Source organism: Mytilus edulis, chromosome 4 (assembly GCF_963676685.1).
Source record: "Mytilus edulis chromosome 4, xbMytEdul2.2, whole genome shotgun sequence".
Taxonomy (NCBI): Eukaryota; Metazoa; Mollusca; class Bivalvia; order Mytilida; family Mytilidae; genus Mytilus; species Mytilus edulis.
Window position 1 is genome coordinate 77,796,058 of NC_092347.1, and position 19,156 is coordinate 77,815,213.

General features: G+C 32.3%; 1 protein-coding gene across 2 annotated transcripts in view; it reads left to right on the forward strand.

Moving 5' to 3' along the window:
- The window catches only part of LOC139520586 (endothelin-converting enzyme 1-like), a 52,484-nt gene that overhangs the window by 24,841 nt on the left and 8,487 nt on the right, over positions 1-19,156 (forward strand). For both annotated transcript variants that reach the window (XM_071313381.1, XM_071313380.1), the window contains exons 5-14: positions 4,310-4,560; positions 4,987-5,079; positions 5,630-5,752; positions 6,147-6,233; positions 8,071-8,210; positions 10,568-10,659; positions 12,519-12,637; positions 14,596-14,694; positions 16,000-16,077; positions 18,170-18,270. In XM_071313381.1, the coding sequence (XP_071169482.1) occupies positions 4,310-4,560; positions 4,987-5,079; positions 5,630-5,752; positions 6,147-6,233; positions 8,071-8,210; positions 10,568-10,659; positions 12,519-12,637; positions 14,596-14,694; positions 16,000-16,077; positions 18,170-18,270 (1,183 nt within the window). The remainder of the gene's footprint in view (positions 1-4,309; positions 4,561-4,986; positions 5,080-5,629; positions 5,753-6,146; positions 6,234-8,070; positions 8,211-10,567; positions 10,660-12,518; positions 12,638-14,595; positions 14,695-15,999; positions 16,078-18,169; positions 18,271-19,156) is intronic.

A 19,156-nucleotide genomic window follows, 5' to 3' on the forward strand; every position in this document is an offset into this window, starting at 1 on the left:
GGAGTTTTAGTCGAAGCATAGATGTGCAAGTGAATCAATATTGAAGCCAAAATAAGCCATATATATGCAGGCAACAGTATTTCTACTTTTTACGAGTTTGCTTTATGTTTTGTTAGTTTTTGAGGTAAAAGCTGACATTTGTCCGTTGTAAAGAGTATTACCATAAAAGATTGGATGGTCAATACCTGAATGTGTAAGATGACTATGTACACTGTAGGAGTGAAATTATTATAATGTAAACGCCCATAAATACGAAGCAAGAATAACTGAATCAACTCAGGCAAACGCAAATTAAAAGAATGACTTTGAGAACCCTATACTAGAGTCTACTCTAAATCCATGTATGCAGAAAACAAACATTTAGTATAACAGCAGCAACCACTCTCTCATCTTAGGTTTGAACCAGGTTGCCCAAATGAAACCCTTATTTCTATTAAAGGACAAGGTGATTTGAACTTGGATATCACAAGAAAGCCTATATTAATCAAAGTAAACCTGGTTAAAGTTACCTGTTAGGACATCCAAAAGTTATAAAAAATGACCTGTGTTACACAAAAAACAAAGCACAAACAAGTGCTTAACAACATCTAAATACCCTCATAATTAAAAGCATAACATTTCAAATAGTCCCAGCATTCATGCTAACTGATACTGAAATTCAACCCGGTACTATAAATCATAATAAATAACAACCATAATTTGGAATCAACTGTTGCTAAGCAACCAGTAGGGCCAATGATTTATGCAAATGAAAAGTTCCTCGTAATGCACCAGCCTAAAATAACAAACGGCACCTAAACATACAGTGTACGATACTCGTAAATTGGGCAACTTCTAGAATTCCCACGATGAAGATTACAATACATTCTAGACTAGTATATATATAAATTAAAGCTGTTTTCGACACCTAAATACTAAAGATTTTTAACGGTGGAGTAGACTGCAAGACAAGCTGTAAATAATAACTTAGTTTGTAATAGATTTGCTAATATTACATGTACATATCCGTTTAACTGCTACTGACAAATTTAAATTACACAAAACTTAAAATAGTCTCATTTAAAAGTTGATTACAAGATAAACCCATTGCACCCCTTTTTTCCCTTAATATATATATATACATGTATAGAAAAGAAAAAAAAAAATCAATAATAATGAAAATGTTCAAAACCCTGAGACTGATTTGTAGGGTTTGTGGCAAACAGCAAAAAGAAGTCTGTCCTAAATTAGTGATCAATAAATATACACATCTATAAACTTTTGTCCTTTAAATTGTGGTACTTTATTGCAAAATCTGTATTCATGCAGTGCATGCATATCTGATTTTTTATCAGGTTATTAAACAAGATAAATATTATAATGTTATATAAATCGATAGCGTCCTCCATTCAAAATTCATTTAATATATATATATTATATAACAATTATATAGAATGTACAAAATATAACCTCATATTTACGAAAGTTTTTTATTTCAAACACATGATGCGGCATCCCATCATTGTAAGGCCATATAAATTTGTAAAAGTAACACATTCAGCAATTAAGTTTAGAAACTAAAATATAAACGTTACACAAATCTTTTCAAACTAACCCATAAGATTAGAAAAAGTTGTCGTAATCTATATAAATATGTTTGTTATATGTTGTAATCACATGTACATTTGTACATGCGGGGGTTTAACTTAAAAGTAATATACTGCTTTTAACTAGTAAATCTGACGATTACCTGAAAAATTCTCAACTGGATCATACCAATGCAAAGCTCTAGGGGTTGGCATAAATAACATCGATGATGATTCAATGTACAAATGTAGGTGACCAAAGGAGTTGAGTTAGTGGCGTTATGAGTCGTGAATCCAGTCCAGTCTGGTAACCCATCTGTAAAAACTAGTGTGTCCTTGTTGTCCAAGTCTCGGTCCAACTGTTCCAACCCTTGGCCGTGTTCTGTGGCAGAGCAAGGTCTCTAACTGATTTACCCAACATTGTGCTACAACTCAACAAAAAGTAAATATTAGTTCCACCATTCTACATAGCATTGACATAAGAAAATCAAATGACTGTACAAAGAAACAATAACAATTAAAAATTATGTATACTCATACATGTAGTTGTGTCGATAATAGTTACAATAATTTAAAAAAATTTAATTCAAAATTAGTATATTCACAATGTATACAGATTTATATATTTATTTAACTTAAATCCATAGTCAGTTGATAGTAACATACATGTAGTGTAATATTAGTATATAATTGAGTTATTACAACAATAATTCAAGCTGTGGCCTGTTTACATATGGCTAAATTCTTGATTTAACTGAACTATTCATACCATATCGACCTAGTCTAGGCTAGAGAGTAGTAGCAACTAAAAAATGTATACACGACACTGTGATGAACGACTCTGGACAATTTTTAGTACACAAATGTGTAGGTATAGCCGGATATATACAGATAATGATAATATTTGCTTAAATCCACCAGCAAGCTAACATTTAGCAATGATTTCTTTTGGCTACTGCTTCTTAACTCCGGGTATCGTCTCTGTTCAAGATTTCCAAGATTTTTGTTTATTTGTATCGAAAGTTGAACTTCCGGTTACGAACCTGGGTCCTTCGCCCCAAAGAGTACGTCCCTTTTACGTTCATATCCTTTCATGGAATATTTGCTGTATATATGTGCTATAAAAGATCTAGATACACAATTACCGATGTATACCCTCTTAAGGAAAATTTACTTTTAATTCGGAAGTTTTCGGGAGTTCATTAAATACACGTTACTAACCTGCATGATCTGTCACAGCGCAAAATACAATTTGTTAGGCTTACCCATAGGCAGTAGACGATCTGTCAATACTCAATTTCAATAGTATAAGATATGGGGAAAAGGTAATATATAAAAAAAATTAAACTAAAAACAAATTAAACTCGTCGTGCATCTAATTTATGTAGAAATATACAATGACGCATGGTAAACATGATAATCATTATAGTCTGCAAATCTTAGGACAATGTTGCATCTAATTACTCACACTTGTAAAAATTAAATAATTATAAAAATGAAAACGAATAATCCATTCATGGGACCAATTTCTCATTCAGTCTTTGCATGTGCTCTCCACGTGGCGATGCAATATGGTTAAAAAATGGATCGATAAAACGAATTCTTTCTAAGATTAGTACTTCTAATAAACATTAGAAGCATGAGTCAGTTTATAACCATACAAATTCTTACAGTAGTTTACTTTATCATTTCAATTTTCAAGTTTACCGCTTACAAAATTTAAACAGCTTGCTTGCTGCGAGGACATTCTAAAAAGGACTAAATGACGTCACAGAATATATCGTCACACATGTTGGGTAAATCTAAAACGTGAAACACAATCCGTGAGTGGCCCCGGCGATAACTGAATTTAAGTCTATTAACTTAAATTCTATTATTTGAAAAGTAGAAAATAAAAAATATATGTTAGTATTTTACTTAATATGCTGTAAACAGTTTCAATCATTGAGAACACTCTTGTTTCGTGCAAGTTCGAATGGATGTATGTATGTGAGCGTATACATGAGGTAAATTTAAACCATGGAGCACATCACATTTTTATCTTTTGTTTTCCTCATATAGCAGATGTGTTTCCCTGGTTTTAGTTTGTAAACCATATTTGTTTTCTCTCTATCGGTTTATGACTTTAAAACACCGGTTTACTACTGTTGCTTTTATTTATCTTGAAATAAGGATTGATGGGAATTTGTATTGTTCATAAGATCTTCCTTTCAAACGTAAAAACCCATATTAGTAGCGTTATTCTTTTAGAGGGATAAGTTATTACACGAAAAAAGTAGTTTACAAACACAGGCACGTGTCTCAGAATTTCCCCCCTATATATCTTAATATAGGTATACAAGAATTTTCTTCTGAGACAAATGCCTCTGCTTACAAAATAAACTAGAAAATCTTACAGTATTTGTATTGCCATTTAATGGAGATGATAATCTCTGGAAAAATATGTTCCTGCCTGAAAATAGAAAAATAACTGTTATTGTCGTTCTTTAGGTAATAAAACTAGTTTAATGATTGATATCACGATAGTAAGAATGAATTTGAAAATGGAAACGTGGAATGTATCAAAGGAACAACAGCCCTAACAAATAAAAAGCAGCCCAAATCCACCAATGGGTTTTCAATACAGCGAGATAATCCCACCTCGATCCGATTAAAGGCTTGCTTCAGGTGGCCTCTAAATAAAAATGTGTTATAGTTGATGTATGCTTATTTGAAACTTCTAATAAAATGACACATTTTTGTAGAATCGTATCGTGGCACATCCGATGCAATTAAAAAAGCAAAGAAATTCCATGACAGTTGTATGCAAGAAGAGACCACAAACAAATCAGCTATCATTCAAAAGTTTCGAAATCTAATAGGGCTGATTTCAGAAACAGAGACCAATTATACTTTTGTTGTTATACTTGAGAAGATACATCAACTGAATACTTGGCCATTGTTTACAGTGTCTGTTGGTCCAGACGAATGGCAAGACGATACAAATGTCATTAAGGTGTGTATAAAGTTTAAAAAATTGATTCGCTCAAAGACACGTGTTTATCGTTGTTTTTGTTGCTACACTTTATAGCATGTTGAAAACTGAGTTAAATGTAGATGCTTATAGGACGTATAAACTATATAAATTGAAGCAAGACAACTAAAAGCATAGCATAAACACGAATGATTATATTCAAAGACAGTCATATTCAACGCCACCAAATCATTAATAGTTATCATTAAAACACTCAATCATAACCGCAATATTTAGAAACTATAATTCTTGGAATCAGCATGTCATAAAAGGCAGTTTTAAAAACATTCGTTTTCAACAATTTCTATATGGAATACCAAATAACAAACACAATTTACAAAATGAGAATTTTCAGTTTTGGACATCAAATTGAGGTAGATATTTACATTTCTTTTTTTGTTAATTCAGATTTCACAAAGTGATATGCCTTATCCGATAGATGCACTAATAGAAGAAAACAAATCAACGAAAGAAAAATATCTGAAATGGGATGCTAAACAAGTAAGGTTACAAATGTTTTATTGCAGTAATAAGATTAATATTCTAGACACGTTCCAGTTTCCTTTCGAATATTAGCATATCCTGTTTATGTGTATTCTATGATTTCTAATATTTGAAAATTTTATTAACAATAAATTTTATCTAAAGGATGGCACTTTTAAATTGAGGCTCCTAATTATTGTAATATTCGTGTAGGTGCACCCACATTATTTTACCCAGACATGGATAGCTATTGTCAGATTTGAAACAATTTTATATTATTAGTTAGTTGACTTCGGGTTTCAACATTGTCAACAAAGTAATCGATTATATCTTAAAACTGTTTCGATATGAGCGCAATTGGCAAGTCTTATGTTGAAAAAAAATGTGCGTTTGGCATACTAAATTTAAATCTGGTATCTGTGATGACTGTTATTGAACACGCGTATTGCTGACTAACTTCCCATAAGGGTATCACCAGCCCAGTAGTCAGCACTCCGATGCAAAACACGCATATATATATATATGAATCAAATTAAGTGTTTAATCTAAATGTTTTTCTTTGTCGTAGGTTAGGCAAAAATATTTAAATGATATGTCTAAGACAATAAGGATGTTTTGGAACAAGTCCGAGAATGAGTCTTTAGCAATTGCAGAAGATATGCTTCAACTGGAGGTTGAATTAGCTAACAAGGTAAGCTTTTAAGATATAAGATAAAATAAAACATTCTAAATAAAGTGAGCACTCAAAATTTACACCGTAGACACACGGTATGGATGCATTTGTGATTATGTATAAATGTGGTTCTGAAACATGCTTTAAGTGAGAGTTCTTTCGGAATTAATTACAGTCTCTTATGGAGTGTGTCAAAAGTCAGCAATGTGATGTTTTATTTATTGCAAAAGTTCACAATTACAAAACTTTGAAAAAAGCAACATGTTAGGTAAAAATCTATCAAGGAAAATTTGAAAAAATCAGATTATTATCAATTTCTATAAGTAATACATGTACTAAATAATATTAGCAGAAATAAATAAATGAGTATATTATTTGCCATTGTGATGTATTAATTTTGTTTTCTTTCTAGACAAGAAGCAAGGATGAAATCGAATTCAGCAGAGCTGATATGTACAAGAACACAACGATCACAGATTTTCAGCAGAAGTGCTCTATGGTATGACGTTTATTGATTTTTTTTTTATAGCCAGCGAATGTCGTTTAACACTCCCATTGTCGATCAGGTTTGCTTCATTTATTTTCGTCTTATAATTGGCACTTTTCATTTAGTATTTCTGCATAAATTTATAAGTAACGTATATGTTCACACAAATGCCATCATTTACAGACACAGCGATGATTATGTTAAAAATTAGAAATAGGAATTATGTTTAATGCATTTTGTAAATGTAACCTGATCTTCTAATATTGCACTAAAATCAGATCAAAGTATATTGCTCATATCTGGAAATGTGTAGCTCTAACATTGGACTTACTCTCAGACATATATATTAACATGCAGTGCTTCACCGTCTTTATACAACTTCAATAGTCCGGTTGTTTATTAACATACCTTTCCGTATCGTGTATGATCTTTGCACTATAGTAGACTGTTAGTTCTAATATAATCTTAAATCAATCCTAATTCTATCTCACTTTGATAGTTTTTCATATGTGACGTCATGCTGTTTCTAAATTTCATAAATTCAAATGTGGCATAACGTTTGTACCTTTTCGCCATCGTATGTGACGTCACATTTTTGTAATTACGTCGACGCCTGGACTGATTCGGGTGTGTCTATTCTGTGTTAAACTTTAATAGCATTATGTATTCGGGTTTAGTTTTCTGTAATTAGTTAATACTTCAGTTTCATTATGTATATCTCTTTCATATTCATTTGTTAAAATTTACTGTTTGCAATAGCATGAATTGTTCTATATAATAAGGATGTTCTTATCCCGGGAATAAAAACAATGCCGTATTTGGCAAAACCTTTTCAACTTTTGATCTTCAGTGCTGTACAACTTTGTACCTTTTTCACTTTCGATCTCTTATATCTGGGCGTTATGTATTCGGGTTTAGTTTTCTGTAATTAGTTAATACTTCAGTTTCTTTATGTATATCTCTTTCATATTCATTTGATAAAATTTACTGTTTGCAATAGCATGAATTGTTCTATATAATAAGAATGTTCTTATCCCGGGCATAAAAACAATGCCGTATTTGGCGAAACCTTTTCAACTTTTTATCTCCAGTGCTGTACAACTTTGTACTTTTTTCACTTTCGATCTTTTATATCTGGGCGTCACTTGTAAGTCCTGTGTGGACAAGGCGCGTTTTTGGCGTATTGAATTTTAAACCTGATGCTTTTTGTTATCTATTAATCATGTTTTTCTTTGTCTAATATGTTCTCCTATTTATTTGTATTGTAGTCCTGTAATATTATGTTGTCATTTCAATGTTATATTTAACTTTGCCATTAAAGTGCGAGGTTTGGCATGCCACAAAACCAGGTTCAACCCACCACTTTTATTCCCCTTTAAAAGTGTCCTGTACCAAGTCAGGAAGATGGCCATTGTTATATTATTGTTCGTTTCTGTGTGTGTTGCATTTTAACGTTGAGTCGTTTGTGTTTTCTCTTATTTTTGAGATATTGAGATCAGACATGGCACGGTACTTGTCTATCCCAAATTCATGTATTTGGTTTTCTTGTTTTATTTGTTATTCTCGTGGTGTTTTGTCTGATGCTTGGTCCGTTTCTGTGTGTGTTACGTTTCGGTGTAATGTCGTTGTTCTCCTCTTATATTTAATGCGTTTCCCTCGGTTTTAGTTTGTTACCCCGATTTTGTTTTTTGTCCCTGGATTTATGAGTTTTGAACAGCGGTATACTACTGTTGCCTTTATTTAGTCTCTTCAACTAGTGGTTTCCAATATAGTTTCTTTGAATTCTAGGAATGTTTTTGCCATTTTAAAAGATAGTGACATATTTACGATATAATTTTTTTAATTATAGATTGATTGGGAAATGTACTTGACTACATTAACATACCAAACAGCAAAGATTGTCAACACAGATAAAATTGTCATACTGCATGAAGACAAACTAATCAGTTTATGTGGTATAGTGGAAAACACTATACAAAACAACTCTAGGTATGTATAACAGGAAATGGAATATTGTGTGAAGTGCCATAAAGTAAACATATACGTAACATATTAAAAATGTCTTCTGGAATAGTATTACGTTCCAGAAATATCCAATACTATAAGACAAAAACGAACGTTATATTAACTTTATACTTTTGAAGTTGGTGCACTCTAAATGCAGCAAGATCATGTGCATTGATAGGGTATTATTTTGTTTAAATGACGCATCCCTCAGTAATTCCAAAGTCATGAAAGTAGCAAAAGAGTACAGGTGATGCACATAACGGTATTCGACGATAATAAGTAGATATTTAGATCTAATATAGAGTAAACATTTTAAACTTATGTAAAAGGCTGGTCAAAATAGTGTGTCTGTCTAATTGAACGGGTCTCCAGCGACCACGGATATAGTTCCAATTATCATTGTCACACATCCGTCCTCTTTTGCTCAACCAACGAGTCTTATAAACGCACATGTGCTTTAAAATGTATTTTGTTGACAATTATTTGTCTTTTCCTCGTCTTGATTTTGTCATGGTGTTTTCTTCGACTGATGTTATTTATTGTCACTTTGATATTGTTCGCCTCTTCGGTAACCCATGGACATATCACGTTAAAGTTCACTCGCAACGGACTAAAGACGTTTTCATATTATATGTCTTTTAATATTGGTGCATCTGGTATAGTAAAGCGATACAATCAATGTTATTGCTGGATATAACTCGTTATAGTCGACTGAATATTGACGAAGTGTTTCCAATTAGAAGTTATACAACCACCAATTAATATGTTTCAAATTGTGATTGAAGAGTTTCAACTTATATTATTGACATTGTCATAATGAGAAAATGCTTTGACATAGTGTATCAACTCGTCGTTTTGTTTGTTTTTTTCAATGATATCATCAGTTTGTTTTCGACGTCTTCTTCTTGTTAATGGTTTCTACATACAACCATTTATGTAGGTATACACCATTGACTAGAAGACGAAGTAAAAAAAACTTGATTTCATGAAGAAAACGACTAAAAAATAAACAGCAGTTCATATAACACAATATAGGATATTAAAGAATGAGCAACACGAACCCAAACACGGAGTGATAACAGGCCTAAGAAGGGTGAGCAGATACTCCTATAATTGTGGCGTCCGTCGTGGTGTCGTGTAAGTGCATAAAGGGTGAAAAGTCTCATTAGGTAGGTCAAATTCGAAATAAAGAGGAGGGGATTATCGTAACAATTGGAACATATCTATTCTCATCTGTAAAAAATATATTCTAAATTGGACAATCTACTCGTAAAAGGGATGATTTCAATTTCACTTCTTGAAATTTCGAATTTCCTTAACATTGTAGGAGTCCTTCCTATGTAAGTGTCAAATCAAAGATAAATAATCATTCTATCAGCGCATTTTTCGCATTTTAATCATCACAAACTAAAAGGACCAGTGTTAAACTATTACCAATGTTATTTCAACTGATCGGGCGGAGCTTGTGTTTTAATTTGCATAAGGACAGTCTATTTGAAGATGTGTGTTATAAGGGTAATTGCCGTTATAATTATTATTGAATTCTAATCACCTATCAGTGTCACCAAAGGCAAATACAAAATAACTGATTGTTTGATATTGGACGAATAACTGGACACAGCATTGATGAATTTATCCCAAAACTCTTTTCTATAGATGGACTGGTCTTAAATAAACGAACATCTTAAACTCCGCCCAGTCAAGTGAAATAAATCTAGTAATACATATGTGGCGTCAAATATATCAACATAATAAGACTTCAAAAAATAATTAAAAAAAACAAATGAAGAGGGGCACCCTTCCATGAAAAAACCCTTTACTTTAACAGTAAAAACACACAAAAAGCATAGGAACAACGATTTTCTCTTGCTGTTCTTCGTGTAAAAGTCACATTCGGGCCTCTAACACAGGGCAAAAAGAAACATTAACCTAACTGCAAGTTTAAGACGGTCCCATGCGCCGTTTCGGGCGAATTTCTTTCAAAAGCGTTCGAATGGACTTTGTAAGATGCAACACCACCAAATCGGGCCCGGATAAAACAGAACATGATTGAAAGTATTAGATATTCGAAATAAAACAGTTCCTACGCATTTTTTAATTCACAACCGTGAAAAAAAATACATAATAATTGTCTTCTTTTATCATTTATGACAAACAATTATTAAATGCTAGTCAAACATATTTCAAAGTTTATTGAAAGCATATATTCTATTTAATAAAATGACATATGTTCTACTTTAAAATGTATAAAAAAATAGGTGTTTTTTTCTACATTGCATTACTGAGTTTGTTTTATTTTAACATTTGTGTATTCTTATAATTATGTTTGTATTTTTCAGTGTTCTTTATTACTACTTGTTAGTGCACGCTGTTCGAAGTTTTATGCCATATTTTGAAGTATCACAATTCGCAGACCTCAGTGAACAAACAGGTACTTTTAATTTGTAATACAAGTTTCATAGAATGTTTGCTAAGGCTTTTCTACCTCAGGCATAGATTACCTTAGCTGTATTTGGCAAAACTTTTAGGAATTTTGGTCCTCAATGCTCTTCAACTTCGTACTTTATTTGGCCTTTTTAACTTTTTTTTATTCGAGCTTCACTGATGGCGTATATACAAAATTTAGTTCTGGTATCTATGATGAGTTTATTTGCTTTAACTCATTCTAGCAGTAGCAAGTAAAACAAATATTTACTTTAAAAAAAAATTTAAAAAAAATTTCTAAGATTAAAACCGAATAAAAATTCCAGGATGCAAATTTCGATGATCTTCTGTCATACAGTCAGTTGTGCTCAAAAACCAAAGATAAAATCCAAAAGTTCCACTTAAGGTTTCTTTGTGAATAAAAATATGGTCATCTTTGGATCTTGATCTTTTTTATGCCCCACCTACGATAGTAGAGGGGCATTATGTTTTCTGGTCTGTGCCTCCGTTCGTCTGTCCGTCTGTTCGTTCGTCCGTCTGTCTGTGCGTCAGGTTAAAGTTTTTGGTCAAGGTAGTTTTTGAAGAAGTTGAAGTCTAATCAACTTGAAACTTAGTACAGATGTTCCCTATGATATGATCTTTCTAATTTTAATTCCAAATTAAAGTTTTGACCCCAATTTCACGGTCCACTGAACATAGAAAATGATAGTGCGAGTAGGGCATCCGTGTACTTGGGACACATTTTTGTTAGACTGGCATTAACACAATTGTCAATGTGGAGCGTCCGTTAAATCTGATTGCTCATGTAGAGAGAGAGATAGCCATGCTATCGGCAAGTTTAGAATAATATTAACAACTTTTTGAGAGTTTCATATTGCAAGCTTTAATTCCTATCACTATCCAATATTCCCTCTTCTCCTAAATCCACACTCTTCATCCCTCTCGACCTCTTATTACTTGGTCTACATACTACATTACTTGTTAATTGTTCGCGTCCTGAACATGCGTGCAATACTTGCCACTGGATGTGAGCAGACAACAATCAACAATAAATGAAAAGTGCAAAACGCTGAATAACAACTTAAATAACACTGCAAGGCACGTCAAGATGAATAATGGTGTTTGCGCACTATCGGACTATTAAGTTAAAATTTACACTTATATATTCCAGCAGCACCTGCATACGGGATATATATCTCCCAAATGATACGATATTCCCGTGCTTGCATTTCCTATCATGATTTTCTTGATAGAGGGTTACTGCTCACAAGGAAGCTATTAAACGAAGAGTTCCAAATGGTGAAGTTGAAATCATCCCTTCGTAAATTTTACGTACGCCATCACGAGTTGGTTGACCGCTATGGAATAACCGTTTCACAAATGATATCGGATATGTTCCTTACGTCGTAACTACAATCCCCTTCCCTTTCATGAATGTGACCTACAGAATTAGACTATTTATCGGATTTGTAATCACATAAGCAACACGACGGGTGCCACATGTGGAGCAGGATCTGCTTACCCTTCCGGAGCACCTGAGATCACCCCTAGTTTTTGGTGGGGTTCGTGTTGTTTATTCTTTAGTTTTCTATGTTGTGTCATGTGTACTATTGTTTTTCTGTTTGTCTTTTTCATTTTAGCCATGGCGTTGTCAGTTTGTTTTAGATTTATGAGTTTGACTGTCCCTTTGTTATCTTTCGTCCCTCTTTTATATATCTGTTACCAAATTGAAAATTTAGAAAGTTTAAAAACAGATATGTTCTGCTAGTACAAATGCATAAAAACAAATTGGCTACTACTAGAAATGGTAAACAGCCAAAAGTCAATCATGCTGAACGATTACAATACAGTGTCCATTATTTACAGAATTGGAATTTGATGGCGAGTTATGGCGCCGATGTACTTTCTACACAAATAAGGCTTTTGGATTTGCTACAGCGGCGATGTACGTTAATGCAACTTCACAGAATGACAACGTCATGCAGGTAAGTCAAAAATAATAGAGGAATTGACTATAACTGATAATGCTTTGTGTATGATACTTTCACTGTTTCACATTAATTGTAGTCTAATTAAGTCTTTGATGCCGATGATAAAAACAATTCTTAACTTAAGATACCATAATTTTTGTCTGCTCTGTTAATTTTTCAGTTATGTTCCTATCCGGATTTGACATTTTTACTAAGTATGAGTTGGCTGGAGTGCTTGTGTTGTACATAGTTTTTGTTTTCTACCCTACCTTAATTTTCTTTGTTTAAATAGATTGAGGAGATTTGAACATTGGTAACTTCTGTTGCCTGGAATTATCATCAGAAGAGTTTGGGGAAATTTCATGACTGAATATCAATTGTTAAGGACGTTAACAGCCCATTACAATGTTTAAAAGAGTAGACGTATTTAATACACGTCGTCTGGCGTATCAAATTATAAGCCTGATACCTTTGATAACTATGAGCATGTCGAAATGTTCTATTGTATCGTTTATTTGTTTATTTCTCTGTCCTGAATGTTCTTCAATGAATTTGTACTGTAGTCCTGTCATGTAATATTGTCACTTTAGTGTTATATTAACATTGCCATAAAAGCGCGAGGAGTGGCTAGACACACAACCAGGTTCAACCTACCATTTTGTTCTTAAAATGTTCTGTACCTGGTCAGGAAAATGGCAATTGTTATCTATAGTTCGTTGCTGTGTGTGTTGCATTGTCGTTTGTTTTTCGTTTTGTTGTTGTATTTCATTTTTTTTGTTGATTCGTTGTTTTCTTCTTATAATTGATGTGATTCCCTTAGATTTAGTTTGTAACCCGGATTTGTTTTCTTTCAATCGATTATGACTTTCGAACAGCAATGTACTACTGTTGCCTTTATTTATATCAAGTTTTAGGAAATGAATTGAGCAAATTGCAAAATACATGTAATAAATATCTTTCTTCCAAGAAAAGACGCGTTATATTAACATGATTAAGGATTTGTTTTTTTCCAAGGGATAGATTACCTTAGCCGTATTTAACACAACTTTTTGAAATTTTGGAAACTCAATCCGCTTCAACTTTGAACTTGTTTTGGCTTACTAACTATTTTGATCTGAGCGTCACTAATGAGTATTATGTAGACGAAACGCGCGTCTGACGTTTCAAATTATAAGCCTGGTACCTTTGATAACTATTTACACCACTGGGTCGACGCAACTGCTGGTGGACGTTTCGTTCCCGAGGGTAACACTAGTCCGATAGTCAGCACTTTGATGTTGACATGAATTTCAGTTATGTGGTATTTTTTTTTATAAATTTGTTGTTTGCAAAGTATGAATAATTCGAAATACTATAAAGGATTTTTTATCCCAGAAATATATTACCTAAGCCATATTTCGAACAACTTTTTGAAATTTTGAAACCTCAATGCTCTTCAACTTTGTATCTGTGTTTGCTTTCTAACTTCTAGTATTTTGATCTGAGCGTCCCTGATGAATCTTATGTAGACGAAACGCGTGTCTGGCGTATCAAATTGTAAGCCTGGTACATTTGATTACTACTATTAAGATTTTAAATGAAGGAAACATCTATCTAGTTTCGTATAGTTTTTCATCAAATCTTTTCACGACTTTACACAATTTTTGTGAGATACGAAATCTATTACATGCTACTGCACCTGTTTGACATCATTCAAAAGTCAGAATTACAAAACTATGTATACAAGTATTTGTCAGAAGATGCAATTTGGTTATTTTTGTACCTCCTTTTTGACTTTTGAACAAAGTTCCAAAAACGGTTTTAGAAATACCGTAATTTGAGAATATCATATAAAGTTATAATCAAAACTAAGTACAAAGTTTAATCTAGATTTGGCATAACACAAAACTTTAGACTAAGTAACACAATCAAATAAAACTATTAGTTGAATATTTTCTTACATTTCTGAAGTAATGTCTTTCTTTCATATTTAGATTGAACAGATAATTACAGAGGTAAAGGAATCATTTAAAGGATTTGTTTTAAAGAATATTTGGTTTAGAGGAAATGTCCGAGGAGAGGCTACACAAAAGGTTGGTACCATCTTGATTCTATAATCAATATAATTAATAGTCTGATAGTTCATCAATATTGTTTTCTGATTTGCTTCAGATAAGGTATTTTGTGTTGCTTCAGATAAGGTATTTTGTTTTACGATTTCAAATAGTTCGTCAACATTTTTCAAAACTTTATAACATTGTGATAGTATATTTTATTTACAATCATAAACGTATGTTGTGTTTACCAGTTCATGGATAAATAAAACCACAGAGTTCTAGACAGTATCTCCTTCTAATCTAAGTAACTTTGATTTCTGTACAAATACAATTGTTGTCTTACATAATTGTTAATTGTCATCGTATATTATTAATTGTGAACTAAATAATTATTTACAACAAATTAAAAGTTTTAAGCAACAAACAATCAAAATTGTAAATTAATAACAACAGTATTTCAACATCATATAAAAATTGATTTGTGTTGTAGTGTAAGTACTACGTTTAAAAAGAAAAATGTTCAATACAATGCATGACAATTAGATATAAAACAATTGTTAATTACATGAAATAAAGAGAATAGATATTGATAACTAAGCTAATCTATAATTCTCAGATAGGATCTTTATGCCAATTAATGTGTCCCGAGATCTTTTGCTCATGATGGTAACGGCAGTGTTTACAAGTAACATCAACGTAGTTATGATAAATATTACATAACTAGTCACATTTTTATCATTTGTTTCCTGTAACGTGTTCATTTTCCAAGTTTATTTATATTTTTTTACATTAATTGTTTATGAATTCAGACAATTATAATAGTCATAGAGTAATAAAACGGCATTGTCTGAATAGAGAAGACGTAAAACGTCAATTAACTGATTTTTATTGTTATATGGTGTTAATTGTACTTATAATAACTCTTCCATGTATATATTACCTTTTACAGTACTTAAGAAAGTAAAAATATATATTTGCTTTCATCAGACTAGTTATATCTAAAGAAGAAAATTGGTTGACTTCTCAAGTTTAAATGACTTGCATAATAATTTATGAAAGAAGAGAGAACAATAGATACTAACACTATTGTACAGTACAACACATTACATCAACGTCAACAGTAGATACCTCTGACAAGATGAAAATATAAACAACAGTTGACAACGCACGGTGTAGTTAATCTGATCTGCTGAAGGTTCAAAATGATGAATTCTACCCTTAAATCTTATATTTTTTAAAGCTACACAGGAAAACCTTTACTTTTGTTTATTTTATGATTAAATTATTTTGTGTTATATCATCAAAATTCCTAACACATTCATGATTTTTTTAACATTACAGATTGACCAAATGTTGAACAAAATAAGCTATCCGACGTATATTATGAAGCAAAATTTTCTAGATCAGTTCTATAAATTTGTGAGTATATGATACGATGTAATAGTCCTTTGTGGCAGGTAGTTTTTTTAAGCATTTTGTTATACCTCATGAAAACTCGAGTTCAAGCGAAGAGAGTAAATTTTAAACACTCTATTTATAGTTTCGTGCAGTAATATATATGTGCTAGTATATATGAAAACATAAAATTGGTGTCAACATGAATAACGTCCTAACCCTTCCAAATAAAGCAGTGAATACTTTAGAACTACGTTCTTTCTTTGATATAATCAATAATCTAATGATACTAATCATGTGACATGTTTGTGACAAAATACTTCTACTACACAAAGTTATCAGGATTAATAGCATTAACACACAGAAATGTCGGCAATCATGATTTGTTTGCTGCCTTTTTCTCAGTGTTTATTACTTCTTCAAAAAAAATAATTTCATCAGCCAGTAGGTTTCCGAACATAAAAGAGATACGATGAAACATCAAAACAATACTTCGTGATTGTTCTTGTGTAGAATATCAAAAAATCAACTTTTAAGAACCAAACATCCTTCCGCTTATTTGTACTTCAACATGCAGATTGACACGGCAGGTTCGATAAACAACACATCAATTGGAACATCACCAGCACAAAATCAACCACTGTGTCTGTAAAAGTGAAATATTCTCTGTCTACAAAACCATAAAATTTTTGATATCATCTGTGCACGGAAGATGTGTTGCATTTATGCTTTAGATTTTTTTTTTCTGAGTTATCATTGAATAATCTGTGTCACGTATTTCTCTATTGAAGAGCTTGTGTCAAGTATATTCGCTACATCAAACGACTACTGTCAGATAAAACAACTCAGTTTATCAGCACCTGCATACGGGGTATATATCGCCCAATTGATACGATATTCCAGTGCTTGTATTTCCTATCATGATTTTTTTATAGAGGGTTGCTGCTCACAAGGAAGCTATAAAACCAAGAGTTCGAAATAGCGAAGTTGAATCATCCCTTCGTAAATTTTACGGACGCCTCACGATTTGGTTGACCGTTATGGAATAACCGTTTTACAGATGATATCGGATATGTTGCTTACGTCGTAACTACAATCCTCTTCCTTTTGATGAATGTGATCTATTGAATTAGACTATTTAACAGATTTGTTATAACATGAGCAACACGACGGGTGACACATGTGGAGCAGGATCTGCTTACCCTTACGGACCACTTGAGATCACCCCTAGTTTTTGGTGGAGTTCGAGCTGCTTATTCTTTAGTTTTCTATGTTATGTCATGTGTACTATTGTTTGTCTGTTTGACTTTCTCATTTTTATCCATGCCGTTGTCAGTTTATTTTCGATTGATGAGTTTGCAATTGACTGTCCCTCTAGTATCTTTCGCCCATCTTTAAAGCTGTATAACCATTGAACTTCTTTTAACCATACCGTTTAATAGAATTGTATGGTTGCTATCAGTAGTATTAGGTGGAACCCCATTATTACATAAACGGTACCAATTTTTCTGTATCACATGCTCATTTCGACAATCAGTGTCTCTCCAATGATGCTCGAGGCCAAAATATTTGAAAAACCAAAGCTTATTAAAAACTTGAAGAGCAATAATTTAAAAGGACCAAAAGGTATAGCCAAAGTCGGACAAGGAATCAGAGCTGTCGAGAGGGAGATGCAATCCTAACTTTCAAATAAATTCCAAAATTTGGTAACAGCTAATTTTAATAAGATAATTAGATGAGACTTTTTCACTTTTTCACTTCTCATTTCTTCATCGGTTTGATTTGATTTATATATGGTAATGTTTTCCGATGAAGAAAGAGTAACTGGCAATATTATCGGAGCAGAAACGTTTTAAATGACATTCAGCTTAAATGTTCATGATGATTGTATGTGTCTAATTCCCAAGAGTTACTTTCAGTGTCGATGTTTGTTGATATATTATGTATGAATCCGTTTTAAATCGTCAGTTGTATTTTGTGTCTTCTCTTATATCAGGTTACAAGGTCATTCATTACTTTTATCGCATTTCATAATGGCGGAAATGGGTTTCAATATTACATTTGAAAAGTTAAATTAAATTCATAACCAGTTAAACATTTTTATAATATTTTTAAGTTCGAAGTTGAAAACCATTGGTTTGAAAATCTGAAAAGCTGGAAGGCGTTTGAAGTAACTTCAATGTTCAGCGAACTTGGTAAAACGACTGACAGACAACGGTAGGTGGAAGTAGAGTTTGATTATTAAATAAATAAAAATAACGTAGACTTCGGAATATAATGAAGTTGTCACTTACTTTTTTTATAATTCTACCTTAAAAATAAATTTGTTACATACTCGTGTTGCCAGTGACTCGCGTGATGATGAAAAGTATACATCAGTTTATTCTCAATTTGATAAATTACTCATCTAAATACACAAAGGAAAGATACCAATGAGAGTGCCTATAAAAAAGCAATAAATCAATCAGAATTAATCAACAATCTTGAAAAAATCGAATTTTAAACGACGAAACGACAAACAAGTCCAGAAAATACTTGCACACGACAAGAAAGGTTGAGAAACACGATAACTGCCAAATTCCAGAGTTTAACTCCAGAAGAGTAAACATATTCTTAACCATCTGGCATGCTTAACCAACCTTTTGTCCATTACTTGAAACAATAATCGACTGGGTACTTTTAAAAGATTAAATAGATATAGGAAGATGTGGTATGTTTCTAGATTTTTGCGGCAAATCTTGATTTTGACGTGTCATCAATTTTTAAATTTTAATTGTAATAAATGTGGCTTACGTATAACAGGTCATTTGAATAGAGTTATCGTTTAAGTAATTTTGGAGGTTATTTAGACTTCATTTATTTAGGATGATTGATTGTAATATTATTTGTTATTTCTGTAACGTCCAAATGCAAATGTTCTGTCCATGTTTAGGACAATAAATAATAATTAACAAACAGTGCCGTCCGACCTACCGATAACGAGCGAGTAATTTGGATTGCCACATGCAATTGATGAAATGTTCGATAGAGACAGAAATTTTACCCTTGTTACAGGCAACTTACGGACCCTTCAGATAGTTGCTTCGAGGGTTCTTATGAACAT